The 17,127-nt window shown below is 40.1% G+C and overlaps 1 protein-coding gene across 2 annotated transcripts in view; it reads left to right on the top strand.

The window, feature by feature from the left end:
- The window catches only part of LOC130585316 (xylosyl- and glucuronyltransferase LARGE1), a 273,505-nt gene that overhangs the window by 156,863 nt on the left and 99,515 nt on the right, over positions 1-17,127 (top strand). For both annotated transcript variants that reach the window (XM_057385770.1, XM_057385761.1), the window contains one exon: positions 4,671-4,842. In XM_057385770.1, the coding sequence (XP_057241753.1) occupies positions 4,671-4,842 (172 nt within the window). The remainder of the gene's footprint in view (positions 1-4,670; positions 4,843-17,127) is intronic.

Here is a 17,127-nt window from a genome sequence, read left to right as displayed (position 1 = left end):
CAGAAATAGGGGCAGTGGGCACAAACTGGAATACAGGAGGAGCTCTCTGAACATCAGTAAAAYACTCTTTAACTGTGAGGATAACTGAGCACTGGCACAGGTTGCCCAGTGAGATTTTGGAGTCCCCATCCCTGGACACAGTCAAAATCCATCTGGACATGGCACCGTGCAACTGACTCTGGGTGGCTGTGCCAGGGGGAGGTCGGACCAAATGGCTACAAACGTCCCTTCCAAGCTCACTCCGTGGTTTTGTGATGTTGTACGTACATCCTATTCATCAGGAAAGGTCAGGATAGCATTTTGTTTTGACACAGAGGTAATCAGAAGTTGTTAACTGGGGAAATGGTTTTTGAAGGGAAGCTTTTATTTATKAAAGGGAAATGCAGTTTTAAGTTTATGCAGTTGATAGCTGAAACTTTTGAGAGCTTTTTTTCATGGCRCTATTATATGTCACCTCCCAATCCAAGAAGCACATAGCAAATCAGGGTGTTAGGCTTTCCATCAACATCCAGTGCTTTAGAGAAGAGAGTAAAAAATGAGAGAAACATGTACAGTTCCACAGTCCAATATAGGCTTAGTTTATCTTCTCTCTGCTTTTGTGCTTGCTAGATGCTTCATTCTGTGTATATATAAACAAGCACTAAGGTAAGACAGCTGAAACATCATCTCTTTTCTTGGGCTTCATCATACTGCTCTGTTTACCATTATTTTAGTAATGTGGAAAAGAGAAGTGTCATATTTGCAAACAAAGTATCTTGGGATGCAAGACTGATAACCTTTAAGAGCATGAGGTAAAAACAGAAATGTAATAATAATTGAATTTAATTAATGTGACTTCTASGGAATATGAAACTATATCCTAATTCATGGATGAAAAATCCACCAAAGTTGCTAATCAACAAAAGTACCAGTAGCTCCAAAACTCGGTGCAAATTGTGCAGAATGGGAATATACATGGGGCCAGTACAGGCACTCATAAGTATTTTGGCCTTCATTCACTCATTCTGTTCATGTTRGTACTGTTTTCCAAACTTGTTTTATGCTAAGTCTACAAATCCCAAGTTTCCCTTTCTTTCAAGGAGGCCCAAGTGTCCTGTCCTTGTACAGATACTTCACTTAGAGCTGTGGATTAGTCAGTATTGGTACAAGAGTTGTGTTTTGTGATTGTAATGTATGGTCAACTAGACTCAAGTGTTTCARAAATAAAAGTACCTAAATACTTGTCATTGTACTCACTATGTAGTTTGTTCACAGAGAATGAGCCACCATTTCCCCCTCTCAGTCAAGGAAACAGGGAAACGTGATTTAAAGCTCTRTGTCAGACCTCTCGTAACATGACACTTGTTAACTGTAATGAACATTTATACAGTGGTAACAACTGTGAGAAAGCTGAGTCAGGCTGTGTACAGCAACTGTGATTTAGTCAGCTTTTCTCAGAGGTGGAACACAGTTAGGGAAGACAACTTGCTGGTGAAGTGTATCTGAACGTGGAAACTGTTGCTCCCACTTGTCTGGYGTTTACCAGGTGATCTGTTGTGTGCTGCATGCAGACTCATGGGCATGTGATTTTTATATTCAAGTCATTTAGATACTTTAGTGTGTTTTCAGTCTTCAATTATGAGAAGAATAAAGATGGTTCTGATGAAAGACCTTTAGTGAGTAAATGCTATTTCACTTAAATTAAAAGAATCAATGTCAGTACCAGCTAAATGCTTTTCTWTACTCTTTCCTCATGAACAAAATTACAGATCTTGAGAGCTAGAGATCCAAGGTGTGCTATTTCTGCRGAACTGGAAATTACACAAATGGCAGAGGATGTCACACTTTTTTGTTTCACTCTCGCCTTTTACTAATTTTATTTTTTAATGTTCCTGGTGTATCTATCTTCTAGGAGTGTTTGTTCTCTGAAGCCACCTCTGATCTTRTAAGCAGATGACTCACAAACATGCCATATATGGGCCATTTTAGCTATGCTAGAGAAACAAAATTGTATTAAAGCTTACAGAAAGTACTTAGATAATATTTGGAAWTTTTTTTTGACCAGAAGCCACACCYTTCTGCTCAGAAGACAGAGTCCCTTCCCCCCGCCCCCAGCAATGATTTGAGGTGATACAGAATAACCTCCAGATCCTGGCCAAAACTAGGACAAGGACTAAGCACTTATTCCAGATTCATGCCCTTCTATTTATTCTCATAAGACTAAATGTAGTGCCCAGAGAGTGAGCCTTCACAGTGCTCTTCTGTAGTGYAAGRAGTTTTCCTTAACATGAATTTGGARCTGTTACATTATTCATTAATAGCAAAGCCATGAAGAAATTATGCTGGGGACTAATTAGGATCTCTGTTTGTGTCTTAGTCAACTGTGCATCACAGGAGAGAAAACAGGGGATAAATTGAATCGATTGAGAGTCCAAGCTTCAACATATCCTYAAATCCACACGTGCTAGGCACCTGTGGTGGGCCATTTGGAATAGGGGCTGCCCCTTTCATTTTGAAAGTGATCCCTTCAGACATCAGGCTTCAGGATGGCAGGCTTTTGTTTTCTGTGTGCCAGATCAGCGGGAACTGCCAGACAGGGGCTTCTTCCCTGCAGTGATACATGGCAGATAGAAATTGGAAATCCTGAGAGCAGAGGAAATAACTGCACCTTGAAGGTGATTTACTTTTCCAGCCACCGTTTACCTTCCCTGTTTGTCTCAGGCTCTTTGTCTCAGGCTCTTTGTCTCAGGCTATTCTTTATGCAACATGTGAACCCCTACCTTATTAGGCCTATTTACATAAGCATACTGGGTCTTGTTCTGGAGAAATATTTCAACTAATAAAATGAAAGACATGTCATCCAAAATCAGTAACATAGCAATGGGTACAAGCAAGCTCAAGTCTGTAAAATGATTCTTTCTAYGTGTCAGGTATGACTAGTCTAGCCCAAGGATACCAAGTGGCAGATTCAGAACAGTATGGTTTGCAGAAGCAAASTAGATTCTGATTTGCTGACACCTTGATGTGATGGTCCATTCCCACAGCCACCATGTGGGAGAGCAGGGACCACAGATTGCTAGAGTTTTGAGAGTGTGAATTTGAAATTATCTGTTACACACAAAACACATTTCTGGGGAGCATTGAGTTTTCAGTAAACCAAACAGAACTTCACACCTCAGTTTGCGCTTTTCTGTTTTTAGTTTATGATAACCTGCTTTTCCTGCCTTCCCCCTTAAATTCTAGTCTTTGTCCTTGAAGGTTTGCTTTACTTCCCTCTGTCTTTTTGGTGAACTTTGTAGTGAGAGAGTGTACAGGTGTGTCCTGTACTGAGTGCTCAGGTACAGGAATCCTGAGAATACAAAGAAAAGTTGTGTGCTGTTTTAAAGGGAATAAAGCAGGTCCGGTTATATCATCAGAGGCCTTCTYACTTCATATTCAAAAAGAAATGTGCTCTAAGCACCTATTACTAGCCTTTCTTCAGCCATGCTTCCAACTTTCAAATTTAGGAACTTATTCTCTTATAGAGTGCTTTCTTTAAGGATTTTAGGGGAAATTAGCTTTTCTGTGCAAATGTTTCATATAATAAAATTTACAGTGGCAGTGAATAAATACAGGATAGTTAAACAACAGAATAAACCTCAGTTTTATGAGCACAATTAGGTTCTGCCTACTTTGTCCAAAGTGTAACATACCAGGACAGATCCCAAAATCTATCTCACTCAAGTCCCCTGAAGACAGAATATTAATTGAAGTTAATGAGATGATGACTCAAGAAGAAAACTTAAAATCTGGGAATTGTAGTGCAATTAAAGCAAACAAGAGGAGTTTCAGACAGGGAAATAGGAACTTTTCAAAAAGTTCTGTATCTCACTTTAAGCAGTTACTTTTGATACTTCAGAGCTTTAGTCTCATAGAAAGGAAACTAAACATAGCTCATGGARCATCATAGTGCCAATAGTACAATGCATTACAAAATTCAGTTTCCCAACTTTATTTTAGCAGCTGTAAAAATGTTTTGTTTAGCCCTTACTGAAGAAATGAAAATGTTTGAGTTTGCTACATTGAATACATGAAACAAAAAATGTGGATAAAAATGTTCTGTCATGGTCTCTACTTTTGAGCATGTCTGTGTGATCTCAGTAGTTTTAAGTTAAAGATGTAAGTCTTAAGAAAAATTTGAGTTTGTAAGAAAAKAATTTCTTGCAATTTTCTGGCCCATTATTTCAAATGACTGGTCTTTTGAAATTCTGACCTCCAAATCTATTAAAAAAATAAGGKAAATACTATTCTTGTTACTTCTGCATCAGTCTGACAATTTTGAGAATGACAGATTTTTTTTTTGGTTGAGAATGAAAGTAACATACAATATACCTGTGATTTTAGATGAAGAATATATTTCAATTTTATCAGGATACATGGATGTCTCAGAATGAATTGTATAAGACCAGAAAGCCTCAGTTAATTTTAATTATGTTGTTTAAAGAGGTTGCCTCTGAAAACTCTTTTACCTAAACTTTCAGAAACTTTAATGAACTTGAGAGCTTCTGAAGTAAATTTAAAACCAGGATTTTAGATGACTTTCCACCTCAGAGATCTTCCACTGTAACAAGAAATTAGCATCAGGAAAAGTTTCTCTTTCTAATGAAGATTATTTTTTTCTTCCTCTTTGCCACTTCCCATTTCCTGTCAAGTCTGAAGTGTCTTGGATCCCCAACAAACACTACTCTGGAATTTACGGGCTGATGAAGTTGGTTCTGACTAAGACTCTACCTTCCAATCTTGAGCGAGTCATTGTCCTCGACACAGACATTACTTTTGCCACTGACATTGCTGAGCTATGGGCCGTCTTTCACAAGTTCAAAGGTATTTTAATGACTTTTTTTTTACTGTCCTTGTTTGAGGGGGGAGGGAGAATGATAAGACAGGCAATATAGTGGGGGTGAAAGGGCTACCTGAGATTTGTTAAATGTTTCCACTTCTTCAGTTTTTGGTGTTTGAATATAGTTGTTTGCTTTTTAAGCTCTTTTCTCCATGATGTTCTGTATAGAATGATTGACAACACCAATTATATATGTAGCTTATTATATTGGTCTGATTATTTGGGGCAGGTGAGAGCCTGGAAATACAGTMGATGATAGAGAATTATGAGCATGCTGTAGTTATGTACCATTCAATATCTCTTTTTGTTCTATGCTTGGAAGAACTTGGGTTTTATTATGTATTTTATTAATAAAAATTAATTATTTCCATGTAAGCATTGAAAATGAATGAAGTTGGGATCATTCTTGAGCCAGGGAGGAAAATGATGCAAGCCGAGTTACACGTGACTAGAAATAAGTTGCTGCTTCCTCTTCTTAATAAGTTGGTAAAGGKTTCTGGATTTAAAGCACCTAAAATAGTTTTCCCTACCTATTCTCATTTCTTACAGCTCCTTGAAAATGTATTTTGTAGTTGTACCAAGAAAGGAGACCTTTGAAGTAACTCTGTATGGAGATGATTACAAGAAAGTTCYCCACTACTGTGTCACAAATAAGAGCACTTTCTGGCTAGCACACTGCTAAACCATTTAATTCTCCCAGGTTCCAGTATTGCCAGCTGTTCAAAATCAGTGACATACCCTGTTGTTCTCCTCTTGCCCTCAGAATATGTATTGCAGTGCTGGTAAGTGCAGGAGTATTCCAGCATCCTGGTTTAAATGTTTACAACCTGCAATAGAGTAGCCTTGATGTGTTCCATCAGCTGTCTCAAAATCATCTCAAGCAAAGTCAGCCTAAGCAAATGGGAGTAGTCATTCAGAGAAGCCAAAGTACCATTAGAAGAAATGGGAAAGAGGGCATTTACTGTACTTATTCCCTGCTGAAATCCACAACCAGCCTTTCCCAGTACCCAGCTATGGGGCAGGACCAATTATCTTTAGCTCTACTGTCAAGGACTGGGTTCTAGTGCTTCTTGATGCATCTTGTTTCCCTTCTGTGGACACGCTGATGTCCTTCCAGCAAGCCATAAGCAATCRTCTTTTTACTGAACTGAATTATTCACAGGCTTTCTTCGTTAAGGAATATAAAATTTTTCCTCCTCTTCAAGTATTGTTCAGACCTCTTCACCAAACCTTTCCTCCACTGAACCTTGAGTTTCATGTAAATATACACCTTGACAACCATAAGTAACATAAATGTATGCATAGGAAGTASTGCTGTGTTATTGTACTGTGTGCAGCTGTCCTGTTAATCACAGTATTTGACTGAATTTGGTGTATTAGCATGACATTGCAGGAAAAGAAATGTGGAAAAACTGAACTTGGGCATAGAGGACTGCATGGTCAAAGACAGAAAAATCTTAATTGAGACAATGAGGGGGATTTTCTCCTTGSTTGTATTTTCTGTCATACTTTCAAWGAAGATCCCTTGCTTGTTTATTGCAGGAATGAAACCAAGCATAAAGACTGCTTGTAAAGAGRGGAACATGGAGCAGAGGCAGATGCAAGATTGAAAGAAAATACAGTCAGAAAATATGAAAATATGGAGAAGAATAATTAATGGAAGTAAAACGTGTGTGTAAATCAGTCTCCATAGAACTAGGCAAGAATGTTCATCTGATTAGAGCTGTGAAAAGCTTTAACTTACACAAGGAGACAGCATTCCTGTGCTACTGCCCTCATARCATACATAGCACAACTCCCAAGTGCATGGTTTTGTAACTTGTCCAGTATGTCTTTTCAATCCCAGCTGACTGCCTGCTTCTCCACAATTTTTTAATCCTGGCAGTAAACTGGTCAGTGTTTACATCCCATCATCTCCCAGGCAGTCGTGCACAAAGAATAGATGAGACAATCCCAATAGCTCCAAGTGTTGAGCAGGGCTGGGAGAGGACTTGGGATCCTAAATGGTGGGGAGGAGAGAGAAAGTGTCCCAGCACAGGGTTGTTCTTCAGGCTGTGTCACAGGCTGCAGTTCCATTAGCAAAGATAACCTTGGGGATGGTGATAGCAGAATTGAGTGTTTAAGGGTAAAAATCGGAGGGAAAGCCAATGAAGCAGATACCATGTGGGAGTCTGTTGTAGATCCCCCAGCTGGGATGAGGAGGCAGAAGAAATATTCTATAAGCAGCTGGGAAGTCTCACAATCACTAGTCCTTGTTCTCATGGGGGCCATGAACTTACCAGAGGTCTGCTGTAAATAYAACACAGGGGAGAGGAAACAGTCCAGGAAGTTGCTGGAGTGTGTGGAAGATAATTTCCTGACACAGCTGGGTAGGGAGCCAGCCAGGGGCAGTGCCCAGCTGAATCAGTCAGCAGACCTGGCTAACTGAGGAGGTCCCAGTGGACTGGAAGTTTAATAAATGTGATGCCCATCTACAGGAAGGGCCAGAAGGAGGATTTGAGGAATTACAGACCTGTCAGCCTGGCCTTGGTGCCTGGGAAAGTCATGGAGCGGGTCACCTTGGTTGCCATCGTGCAGCATGTGCAGGACAATGGGGASAACAGGCCCCATCAGCATGGGTTTGTGAAAGGSAGGTCYTGCTTGACCCACAYGGTCTCCTCCTGTGCCAAGGTGACCCAYTTATGGATGATGGAAAGGCTGTGGATGTTATCTGCCTAAACTTTGGTAAAGCCTTTGACATAGTTTCCCACAGCATTCCCACAGCAACTGGCTTCCCATGGCTTAGATGTGTTCTCTGGTAAAAAACTGTCTGGATGGCCARGCCCAGAGARGGGTGCTGAATGGAGCTAAATCCATTTGGCAGCTGRTCCCCAGTGGTGTCTCCCAGGGCTCAGTTTTGGGGCCAGTTTGATTTAATATCTTTATCAGTGATCTGGACGAGGAGATCAAATGCGCTCAACCTGCGCCAAGTTGAGTGGGAGTATTGATATCTTGGAGAGCAGGAAAGCTCTGKACAGGTTGGACTGATGGACCAAGGCCCAGTTCTGTGAGTTTCTACAAGGCAGAGTGCTGGGTCCTGCACTTGAGGCTCAACAACCCCTATGCACTGCTACAGGTTTGGGGCAGAATGGCTGGAAAACTGTCCAGTGGGAAAGGAACTGGGGGTGCTGGTCAACAGCAGCTGAGCATGAGCCAGGTRTGCCCAGGTGGCCACAAAGGCCAGTGACATCCTGACCTGGGTCAGCAGTGGTGTGACTGCTGGTCAGGACCAGGGCAGGGATTGTCCCCCTGTACTTGGCACTGGTGAGGCCACAMCTCAAGGGCTGTGTCCAATTCGGGGCCCCTCACTACAAGAGGAACATGGAGGTGGTGGAGCAGGTCCAGAGAAGGGCAACAGAAAATTTCTTCATGGAAAGGGTTGACAAGCATTGGAACAGATTGCCCAGAGGTTGTGGCATCACCATCCCCGGGTGCATTTAAAAGCTGTGTATGTGCAGCACSTCGGGACAGGGTTTAGTGGTGGACTTGRTCAYGTTACTTTGATGGTAGGACRTRARGGTCTTTTTCAACYTRAATAATTGTTTTGTTCTGTGATTCAATGGAAATAGAAGGAAGGGCAAGTAAGTTGGAGAGACACTAAGTCTCTTTTACTGCTTTGTAAAAGTTTATCCTGGATTCTTGTGGTGATTGTCAAGTTTTCCTAAGTATCTTTTTATTTCTCCTGCCAGCATTACAAAAGATTCAAATATTGTCTTCTGTCATTAGCCCCGAATACTTCTTTAAAGGATATTTTACTGAATTCATGTTTTAATCTCTTCTTAGTTYCTCTCTTAGAAGCCCCAGGTAAGTTTATGAAGATTTCTTTGGGGCAATCTAGTATATTTGTTGAGATATTACATAAACAGAAGAGTCATAAAACTCCTATGAAGGGCAATGCTGCTCTCCAAATGAACCTGACCCTGCACCCAACCCCAGTTAGGAGGGCAGCTTTAGACCCACTGGGAGTCCTTCTGGAAATGGTCCAACACCCAGTTACTGGCTAGAAGCCACCATGATAAACCKKCTTACACCAGSATGCTTTTTGAGCWAATTAAAGAATTTTTCACCTYAGTGCAGAAAAGGCAAGAGCTTCTKTCTGCAGGTTGCTGCAAGATAACTGATGAGGCAGTCCAGCACACCCTTTTCCAAATTGCAGCCACTCATAGAGGGAAGGTCCTAGAGTCTGTGATTCTTTCTSTGCCTGGGAAGACTTTTTTTCCCAATGAAAATAGTGACAAAGGGAGACCAGTAGCTCAGATTCCATTTTTCTCAGGCACCATGCTTGGAAAAAATTCGGTTCAGGACTGTCTTGTAATTTAACCAAGTCTGATCTGCTGTGTAGAAGGGCCTACAGTATGTTTTAAATAGCACCTGCAATAGCACCTTTAAATAGCACCCAGAATCCTTGTTCTGCAAAGGTTTTCCTTCCAGTCATCTTAAGAGTTGCTGGAAAGATCAGACCCTTACATAGTAATTTAATATTTTAGGTGGTAAAGGTGCCACTGCATTCGCTCTGTAGATGCAAAAAGGGAGTAGTATTTCTTTGTAAATTATTGCTCTTCTGCCCTTTTGCGATAAGCTCTTTGCATACACCCTTACAATAAATGACCTAACTGTTCTGTAGCTGAGTGCAGAAATTTGAAAATCTCTTCTTTGAAGTGGAAACCTTAGGCTTTGGGAGAAATTCACACYTCTCTTTTGTAGCCTGAAACAGTGTCTCAAGCAATGTAACATTTAACAATTTCTCCTAGGAGTCAGTGGGGATTGTATAATTATTAATCCTTTTACATACAAGCTTCAATCTTTATGCATAAATATGTCCTTGGGAACCCGTTACTTACATTTCAAGAGTCATATCCAGCTTTTCAGGTGGGATTTGGGCATTTCTGCTTTAGCCTCATTCTCTCTTCCTCTATAGATAGGTAGACTGTTTTCCTCTGGGACTGATGTATACCTCCAAAATAGTGACTTCAAAGGTTTGAGTCTGCAGCCAGTCTGGTGAAGATAACCTGTCATGCATGTTTTCTGTGACTTAGTTGACACTGGTTATGTTTTCTATTTATGTTTCACTAGATTTTGACAGTTCTAAACTTGAGAAAGTACTTAGCCTAAGGGCAAAAGAGTGGGACTATAGATCATAGTGTATTCTTGGATGAAGTGCTGCAAAGTATTTCAGACAACAAGGATTAGTAACCAATATGCTTTTATTGCAGAAACAGTGCCAGTTCTTGTGAGAAAAAAAAATGAGTCTGAAGCTATTTTCTGGGCCAGAAATCTTAAAGTTCTTTTAAAGACCACATCTGTTAATGGATTTATTATTTTTGCTCACACAAATTCTTGATATTGAAATGTAGATTCTTATTTCCCAAGGTTCTGATTTTTMATTTAACTGTATGTTAAATATGGCTTGTCAACAGTGAATTTATTTGGGACCTGACTACAACAGTCATCGTAATTATTTGTGTTAGAGGCTGCAGTTTCAGTCCAGATCAGAGTCTCTGTGTCCCGGGTGCTGCACATGTGAATAGCAAGAGACTCTCTTTGTGCTTTACCCCGTGCCAGGTGACAAAAGGAGCCAAGTGTCTGCCTGGCTCCTTTAGGCCATTGCTGTGTATGAGTCACAGCTGAGACTCACAAATGAGACCTGAATAATCCCTATAGAGATCAGTGTTGAGGAGCTCTGTGTTAAACTGAATGCTACATCAAAGGGCATTATGATATTTGTAAATATATGTCAGAACTCAGAGGTTGTATTCAACAGTGATGTCTTACTACTGCTGCATGTTAGTCTCACAGTCCAGTAGCTGATATGATGAATATTTAAAGTATTATTAAACAACAGAGACTGGATAATGCATAACTGGTGCATTTCAAATAGCTCTACTTGTATGTTAAGCCACCCAGAGAATATGAGCTAGGGTTATTGTTCATCTGTGCAAAGTAAGTCTTCTCTGGAAAGCTGACCTCCATTAACCAAGCATACAAGAAAGAGAAATGGCAAACATGACAGGAATACTGAGATTCACATATTCATACTTTGCATGAATAAAAGCATGCTATAGAAGCTGTTTGCTTTGTGTCAGGAGCTCAAACAACGATAAAAATCCATACTGACACCATAAATACCAGAAAAGGTCAGCAGTGATTTTGGTGCAGGATCAAGTGCCTACAGCTGAAGAGGGACTGGCACATAGTCAATCCCAAACTTAAAACTTGCAGACACCCAGCATGTGGGTGCTTTGGCATATTGCTCTGCAGAATGTCTGAGGTAGCACCTCAGACACTTTGTGTAGGGGTTTTAGTAATTATTTTCCTAGAACTATTGTGCATAAGGTTGTAATGTTAAACGTACACATAACTTTTCATTTGTATGTAAATTTAGCATGCCAGAAAGTGAGATGCTGATGGCACTGGTGAGAGTTAGGCAGAGTCAGCAGGTGCTGTATAAATTTCCCTGAATTTGGCTCTTCCCAGTGAAACCCCATTTTAATAAACTATACCTGTCACAGCCCTTGACTCTCCTGCAATGATTGTGGTTTTTATAGGTGTGCTCTTCTTGTGATGATGTAAAATACTTGGTTGTTGCCAAGATTAAAATTTAAAATTCATTGACACCTGTGGCTCAAGCCAGTATTTGAGCTGCAGAATTGATTCTGGGCAGGTTCTGTATTTCAGTCTGTCAGTTTACACTGAGAAAAATCATTAAAGCTTCCAGATGATTTTGAGACGGATCTACGGGATCTATGTGGGCTGACACAGTGTTTGTGTTAAAGCCTGCCGAGATCTTTCTGTTTTCTCTGGTCAGTAAAACAGGCTTTCTTTTCTTACTAATCAAGAGGAGAGCATTAGCAACATGCACCTTAGTGTGTATAAAAATCCATGGCATGAGTCAGTCTTTTTGTGAAGGAAACAGGATCATATTGTAGCAGAGTGCATTAATAAAATTGTCAGGCAGCTATTAAARTAGCTTGAAATTATCTGAATTTTTATAAGTGTCTAAAAAGGCCGAATGGCACTTGTCTTTGCTCATAAAAGAAACATCTGTTAGCTTCTGAAAGATTTGTGTAASTATTTAATGGTTAGACTACAGTGCATAGCTCATCCCAGGGTTATTACACAGATGAAATACCGTTTCTCTTTGAAAAGGCCCCTGTGGAGGCTCTATCTGCTTAAGATTTTCTATTCTTGATTGTTGTATTGTGGTGTGTTCTTTTCTGCTACAGAATCTTCGAAGCTTCATTGATAAAGAATTTGGTTAGTTAGCCATAGCTGATAGAAATATTGGGAGGTGGTGTGCTCCAATGCTGCTGTTATCATCTGTGTGTGAAACTATAGGAGAATACTGATACATTTTGGTGAAGAGAGAAAGAAAGTAAGGGGTTRGGATATCTGGGGAAAAAGAACAAGTTTCTAACTGTGTTTGGGGGTTAATTTTGCTGTAATCAGGACGGTATCAAACAGAGTGGTAGGACTTGCTGATTCTGTGGGTCTAGGTAAAAACACTTCTGTCTCTCCATGCTTGTCAGATAAGCTGACTGGATGGGAGTTCTCTTCCTTTCTTTCTTTTTTTTTTTTTTTTCCCCCTAATTGCAGTTTGCTTTGCTGTGATATTCCTTTATTGAGAAGCCAGTATGTGAGAAGGTTGACCTCAGTAAATGAGTTCCAAGGGAGAGAGTTTATTATATGGATCAGCATGTGCACATTCTAGTTTATGGATTTTAATGTGACAAGGGACATAATCAGAAAATTCTGATTATGAATTGCTGCCAAAATAGAATGGCTGCAGTTTCTGAAACATCTGTAGTTCTATTTTAGCTGAATGGTTCTTTGTCTGTTTCTGCCATCAAGCAGAAATATTTAGAGGTGAAAGGCCAACTGTGTGTAGAAATAGGGTATAACTCATGGTGGGGAAAATTCTAAAATAAAATAACAATTTGAGTTCTTTATTTTTCCATTCTGATTTCCAAGGGTACCCTTTGGTCATGTTTTCAAACTTTTTCCCATGGGGGCCAGGGATATTTTAATTATAAATGAAAGCTGATATTTTTTTATCATCTTTTAATGCCACAACCGGAGTTTTTAGAATAAAAACCCACCACGTGCTACAAGATTTGTAATAAAATCTTATTGTCAACCCTGAAATTTTGGGGACTTTTTTCTGCCTTCTCAACATTAGTTTAGTGCTTCTTCTACATTATTGTTCTCCAGTCTTTGTTATCCTGCCACTCATTCTACAGCTGTCTTTTTGGCATRGATGCTATGATGTATCAAACACCCAACCTAAACATTGTATGACTCACAGTGTTAAAGCAAAAAAACAGTTTCTCTCTCCTCTGAGCTCTTTCTGCAGGATTTAAAAATACTTTAATTCTATTAATCTCCAGTACTCCAGCTGTGGAGAAAGGACCTAGAGYTTTTTGAACTGCCTTGCAAATATTTATTAAGAGAAATCTGGGCAGAGCATGGCATCAAAGGAGTAAAGTGCATATCCCCATCTTCCTTGACTAGCAAAAGCTATGCCTCCTCAGAAGCTAGAAAACCCAGCTCCCACAGGATACAGACTAAGAGAAGGAGCACTTCTGCTTTGCATGTTTGTTATTGGCAGAGGAAAATGTATTTCTGGGAATGAGATGCCAGTAGGCTGTGCTAAAAGGAAAATATATGAGAACAGGGGGTGGGAAGAAACCAGGGAGGAAAATAATAACTCCCCCATCCAAACTAAAAAGGAGACATCAGTCAGGAGCTGCTGCCACCAATAGATGTTTTAGGTTGATTGCTTTCTCCTATAGTCTGTTAACATTGTTCTGCTTCCCCTCAGGTGCATTCAGTACCCCTCACTGTCAATATACAACTTGTTKAATTATATTTGGTTTAGAGTGCTATTAAGAAAAACCCCAAACATGAATGTCTGCCTGTCTTCTTGGGTGGAGCACACAAATTAATCCCTCTGGCCAGTCACTCTGCATTCCCYTGGTGACAGTAAAGCAGAGCAAGTGCATGAGCAGGCATTGAATATGGAGGGAGTGGCCACCTGTCCACCAATTAATAATGGGTAATGATAAGTAATCTGTGCATGTGGGAAAAAGCCAAGCTGGAGAGACACATCGGTCATTCACCTAACWAATGAAGTTTACTCTAAGGTTTGATAGTTGTACTAATAGGACTGAAGAAAGAATGATATTTAACAGCTAGATCTCCTTGCCTAAGGCACTCATTCTAATCACATTAATCTATCAAGCACATACACATTTCACTGTTCTCTGTGATGTGCATTGTAATAACTTGATACTCTGGTTTTTTTCCCTCTCCAAACCAGACACATTCTCTGAACCTACCTTGTTCTGCATTAACAATCCATATTTTTAAGGACCTAAGGCCCAATTTCCAATTGCAAAGCTCTYATTTGAGATTTCACCTTTTTGGTTTCATGCTGCAAATTATGTCTGTAATATTGTCCTTGTCAGCGCATGGATTTGCATAGGGTAAAGTGGCGTGGGGAGTATCTGTCTCRCAGGTTCAAGCTGTAAGGTAGAATGTATTGCCCAGAGGTCAATGGCATGATTATCCCATCAGCAGGGTGAGTGCATGGTATTGCTCTCTGCACAGCCAGGGAAGAGGGAAATGTGCGTACAAAATTAAACCAATTTATTACATAACTGCACTGACACTGTGCACAAATGCACCATGAGCAAAACCTGGGGACAGCTACGTGAACCAAAAGTTAGACATGTAAATGAAATCAGTAATCAGTCCAATTTTGTGGAAGTAGTAGAACCTTCACATGCTTCCTTTTTCCAATTAATCTAGAGAATCAAGGATTTGAACCCCTCATTTTAATCCTAGGAAGATAAAAGAAAAAAAAATCTGCTATGTCTGTAATGGGCCACTTTGCTCTGCATCTCCCAAGTGTCTTTATTTTACTTATATTTCAAGCTGGCTYCACTCCATGTTCTTTGCAGTAATCTCTAGCTGCATTCAGCATGGGCCAAGYAGTTCAATTAAACAAAAGAGCATTACTCCCTCTCACTCCTCAKGGTAAGCATTTTTTGTCCTTTGAGATACTGCTAAAAACAAAAAGAATTTTTTTCCTAATCCTTCTAGATACACACCAAAAGGTGATTGATAAACATTCAGTACAACTTGGGGACAAAATGTGTCCACAACTTTTCTGTATTCATATTTTATTTCCTGCATTTAGCCACAGTGAAATTCATAATCGTGAAAAGAATTTGGACCTTAAGTGCAAAATCCATAGTTGCAGTAAATTTTGTCCCAAGTTCATGTCATTAAAAGAGAAGCACATTAGACTTTTCCTGGTGAGAAGCCAGGCCAGTTTCTTTTTCYATCGCATTGCCTAAATACTTAAAAAGGTCTCAAGATTTAAGCTGATGGTATTCCTGCTTTGGTGTAACACACACCCTGTGTCAGATGCTTCTGGAATTCATTCTGGAGCTGGGACTGTGTCAGCAGAACAGATTCTTGAAAGCCTTTAACTCCTGGCACAACTCAGTGAAATCCTCAAGCCACTTATATCTGTGTTTGAGGATGCTCTGTTTTTTTCCTCCCTACTTAAGGACTGGGRGAGCTGTCAAGTAAGTGCTGTTCTGACAAACCAAGAGAATTTGTCTGGTGGGAACAGAGGTGGAGGTGGAATAGCAAAAGAGGTGGTACAACATTCAGTGGTRCTGTTGACAAATAGGCCAGAGCATGAACCATCTGAGGACCTAGCACATGCTTACTCTTCTGCCCTGCTGAGATGTGTAACTTGGAGCAGGACCAAAGCCCTACAGCAAAGTGAGCCATCATACTTTTTTATGAAATTGTCCTTGGCTGATTCAGTGCCACCACTCTTCTGTCATCAGCACTAAATGTCTGCAATTTTACGGTCACAGCAACTTATTGAAATGCACCTCACCTCTGAAAATGGCACAGGGTCTCCTGAACTTCATTAATTCGGTGCATTGACACATCTTACTGCACGTGTTATGCTTAATAGACAGTAATAATATTTCTTTTGTATGCTTCAGGATATCATTATTGCAGGTGCAAAGTGACATTCTATAGGCTTTGCCAACCTGCTGCAGAGTCATACTGGCACCAGGTTTTTACAGTATTTGAAGATTTGTGCATGTTCCCATCCATACTACCAAGAAATGATAATCTGAATGTTGTTACATTGGTGTCCTGAAATCCTGAAAGAATGCATCTCAGCTGACAAGAACTATCTTTATAAAACATTGGACTGAACAGGATGGTACCAGTTTATATCAGTAAAGAAGTCTAGTTCCTGTATTCCCTGATTTATGTAAACATTCCTGCTTTGAACTTACAGCTTCCTTTTTTGGCTAACTAAAAAAAGATTTGAATAGTTGGAGGAACAGTCTTTAAATATGTTCTCCTTTCAGCTGTAGCCCCCTGTTATGGGTCAGAAGTAAAAAGAGTTGGGTGACCTCAGCCAGGTCTGACGTTCAGGAAGGCTGAAGTGCATAAGCAGGGCAGCAAAGGGATGCTCTTCTGGGGTATCAGTTTTGAGGTACCTCAGCAGAAGTAAAAGAGAATGTTCACATGCTGTCAGTTCTTCTCTCGTGATCATTTAATTCCTTCCAACATGATAATGGAAAGTGGACATAGATGGTGCACAAATGAGAAAGAGATGGTAGATAAATGAGAAAGCCGTGTGGAGATGAATAGGGTGAGTAAATATACTGGATGGTGAGCAGGAAAAAAAGAATAGGAAAAAGGAGAAGTGGCAACACATCACAAGTTATTCAAGATGGTGTATGTTGATACCTAAGATTATTTAAAAACACCATATATCACAGTAAATTTCTGTGAGGCTATATAGAGGCAAGTTCACATATCTATAATTTTTCTGAATTTTCTTGGCAGTGAAATCTGACTATGAAAAAAACACTTGCCAAGGAAATAATGAAGTACATGGTAGCATTAAGAAGCTAATGCAACATTTAATTCAAGGTAATGTTGGCCTGTCCCTTCTGCAATGCTGGTAGTGCAGATACCATCCCCCACTTGCAGTCAGCAATTAGTCTAATGTCACTGCCAACACCTTTTTATTTGTTTTGCTGGTGCCAGAGGTGTGTTTGTGGACAAGCACTTCTAAGAGAGTGGTAAGAGKCTCCACACACCCATTGCTGTGAAGCCAAGTGGTTTCTTTATCTTCCTAAAGAGTTTTGCTCACTGTAACACCTCATCTAGTCTTTGTGTGGGGA

Source organism: Malurus melanocephalus, unplaced genomic scaffold (genome assembly GCF_030028575.1).
Source record: "Malurus melanocephalus ecotype Western Australia unplaced genomic scaffold, MMel_1.1 scaffold_16, whole genome shotgun sequence".
NCBI classification, from domain to species: Eukaryota; Metazoa; Chordata; class Aves; order Passeriformes; family Maluridae; genus Malurus; species Malurus melanocephalus.
The sequence above is the reverse complement of the archived record's forward strand: the minus strand, read 5'-3'. Positions and strand labels throughout refer to the sequence as shown.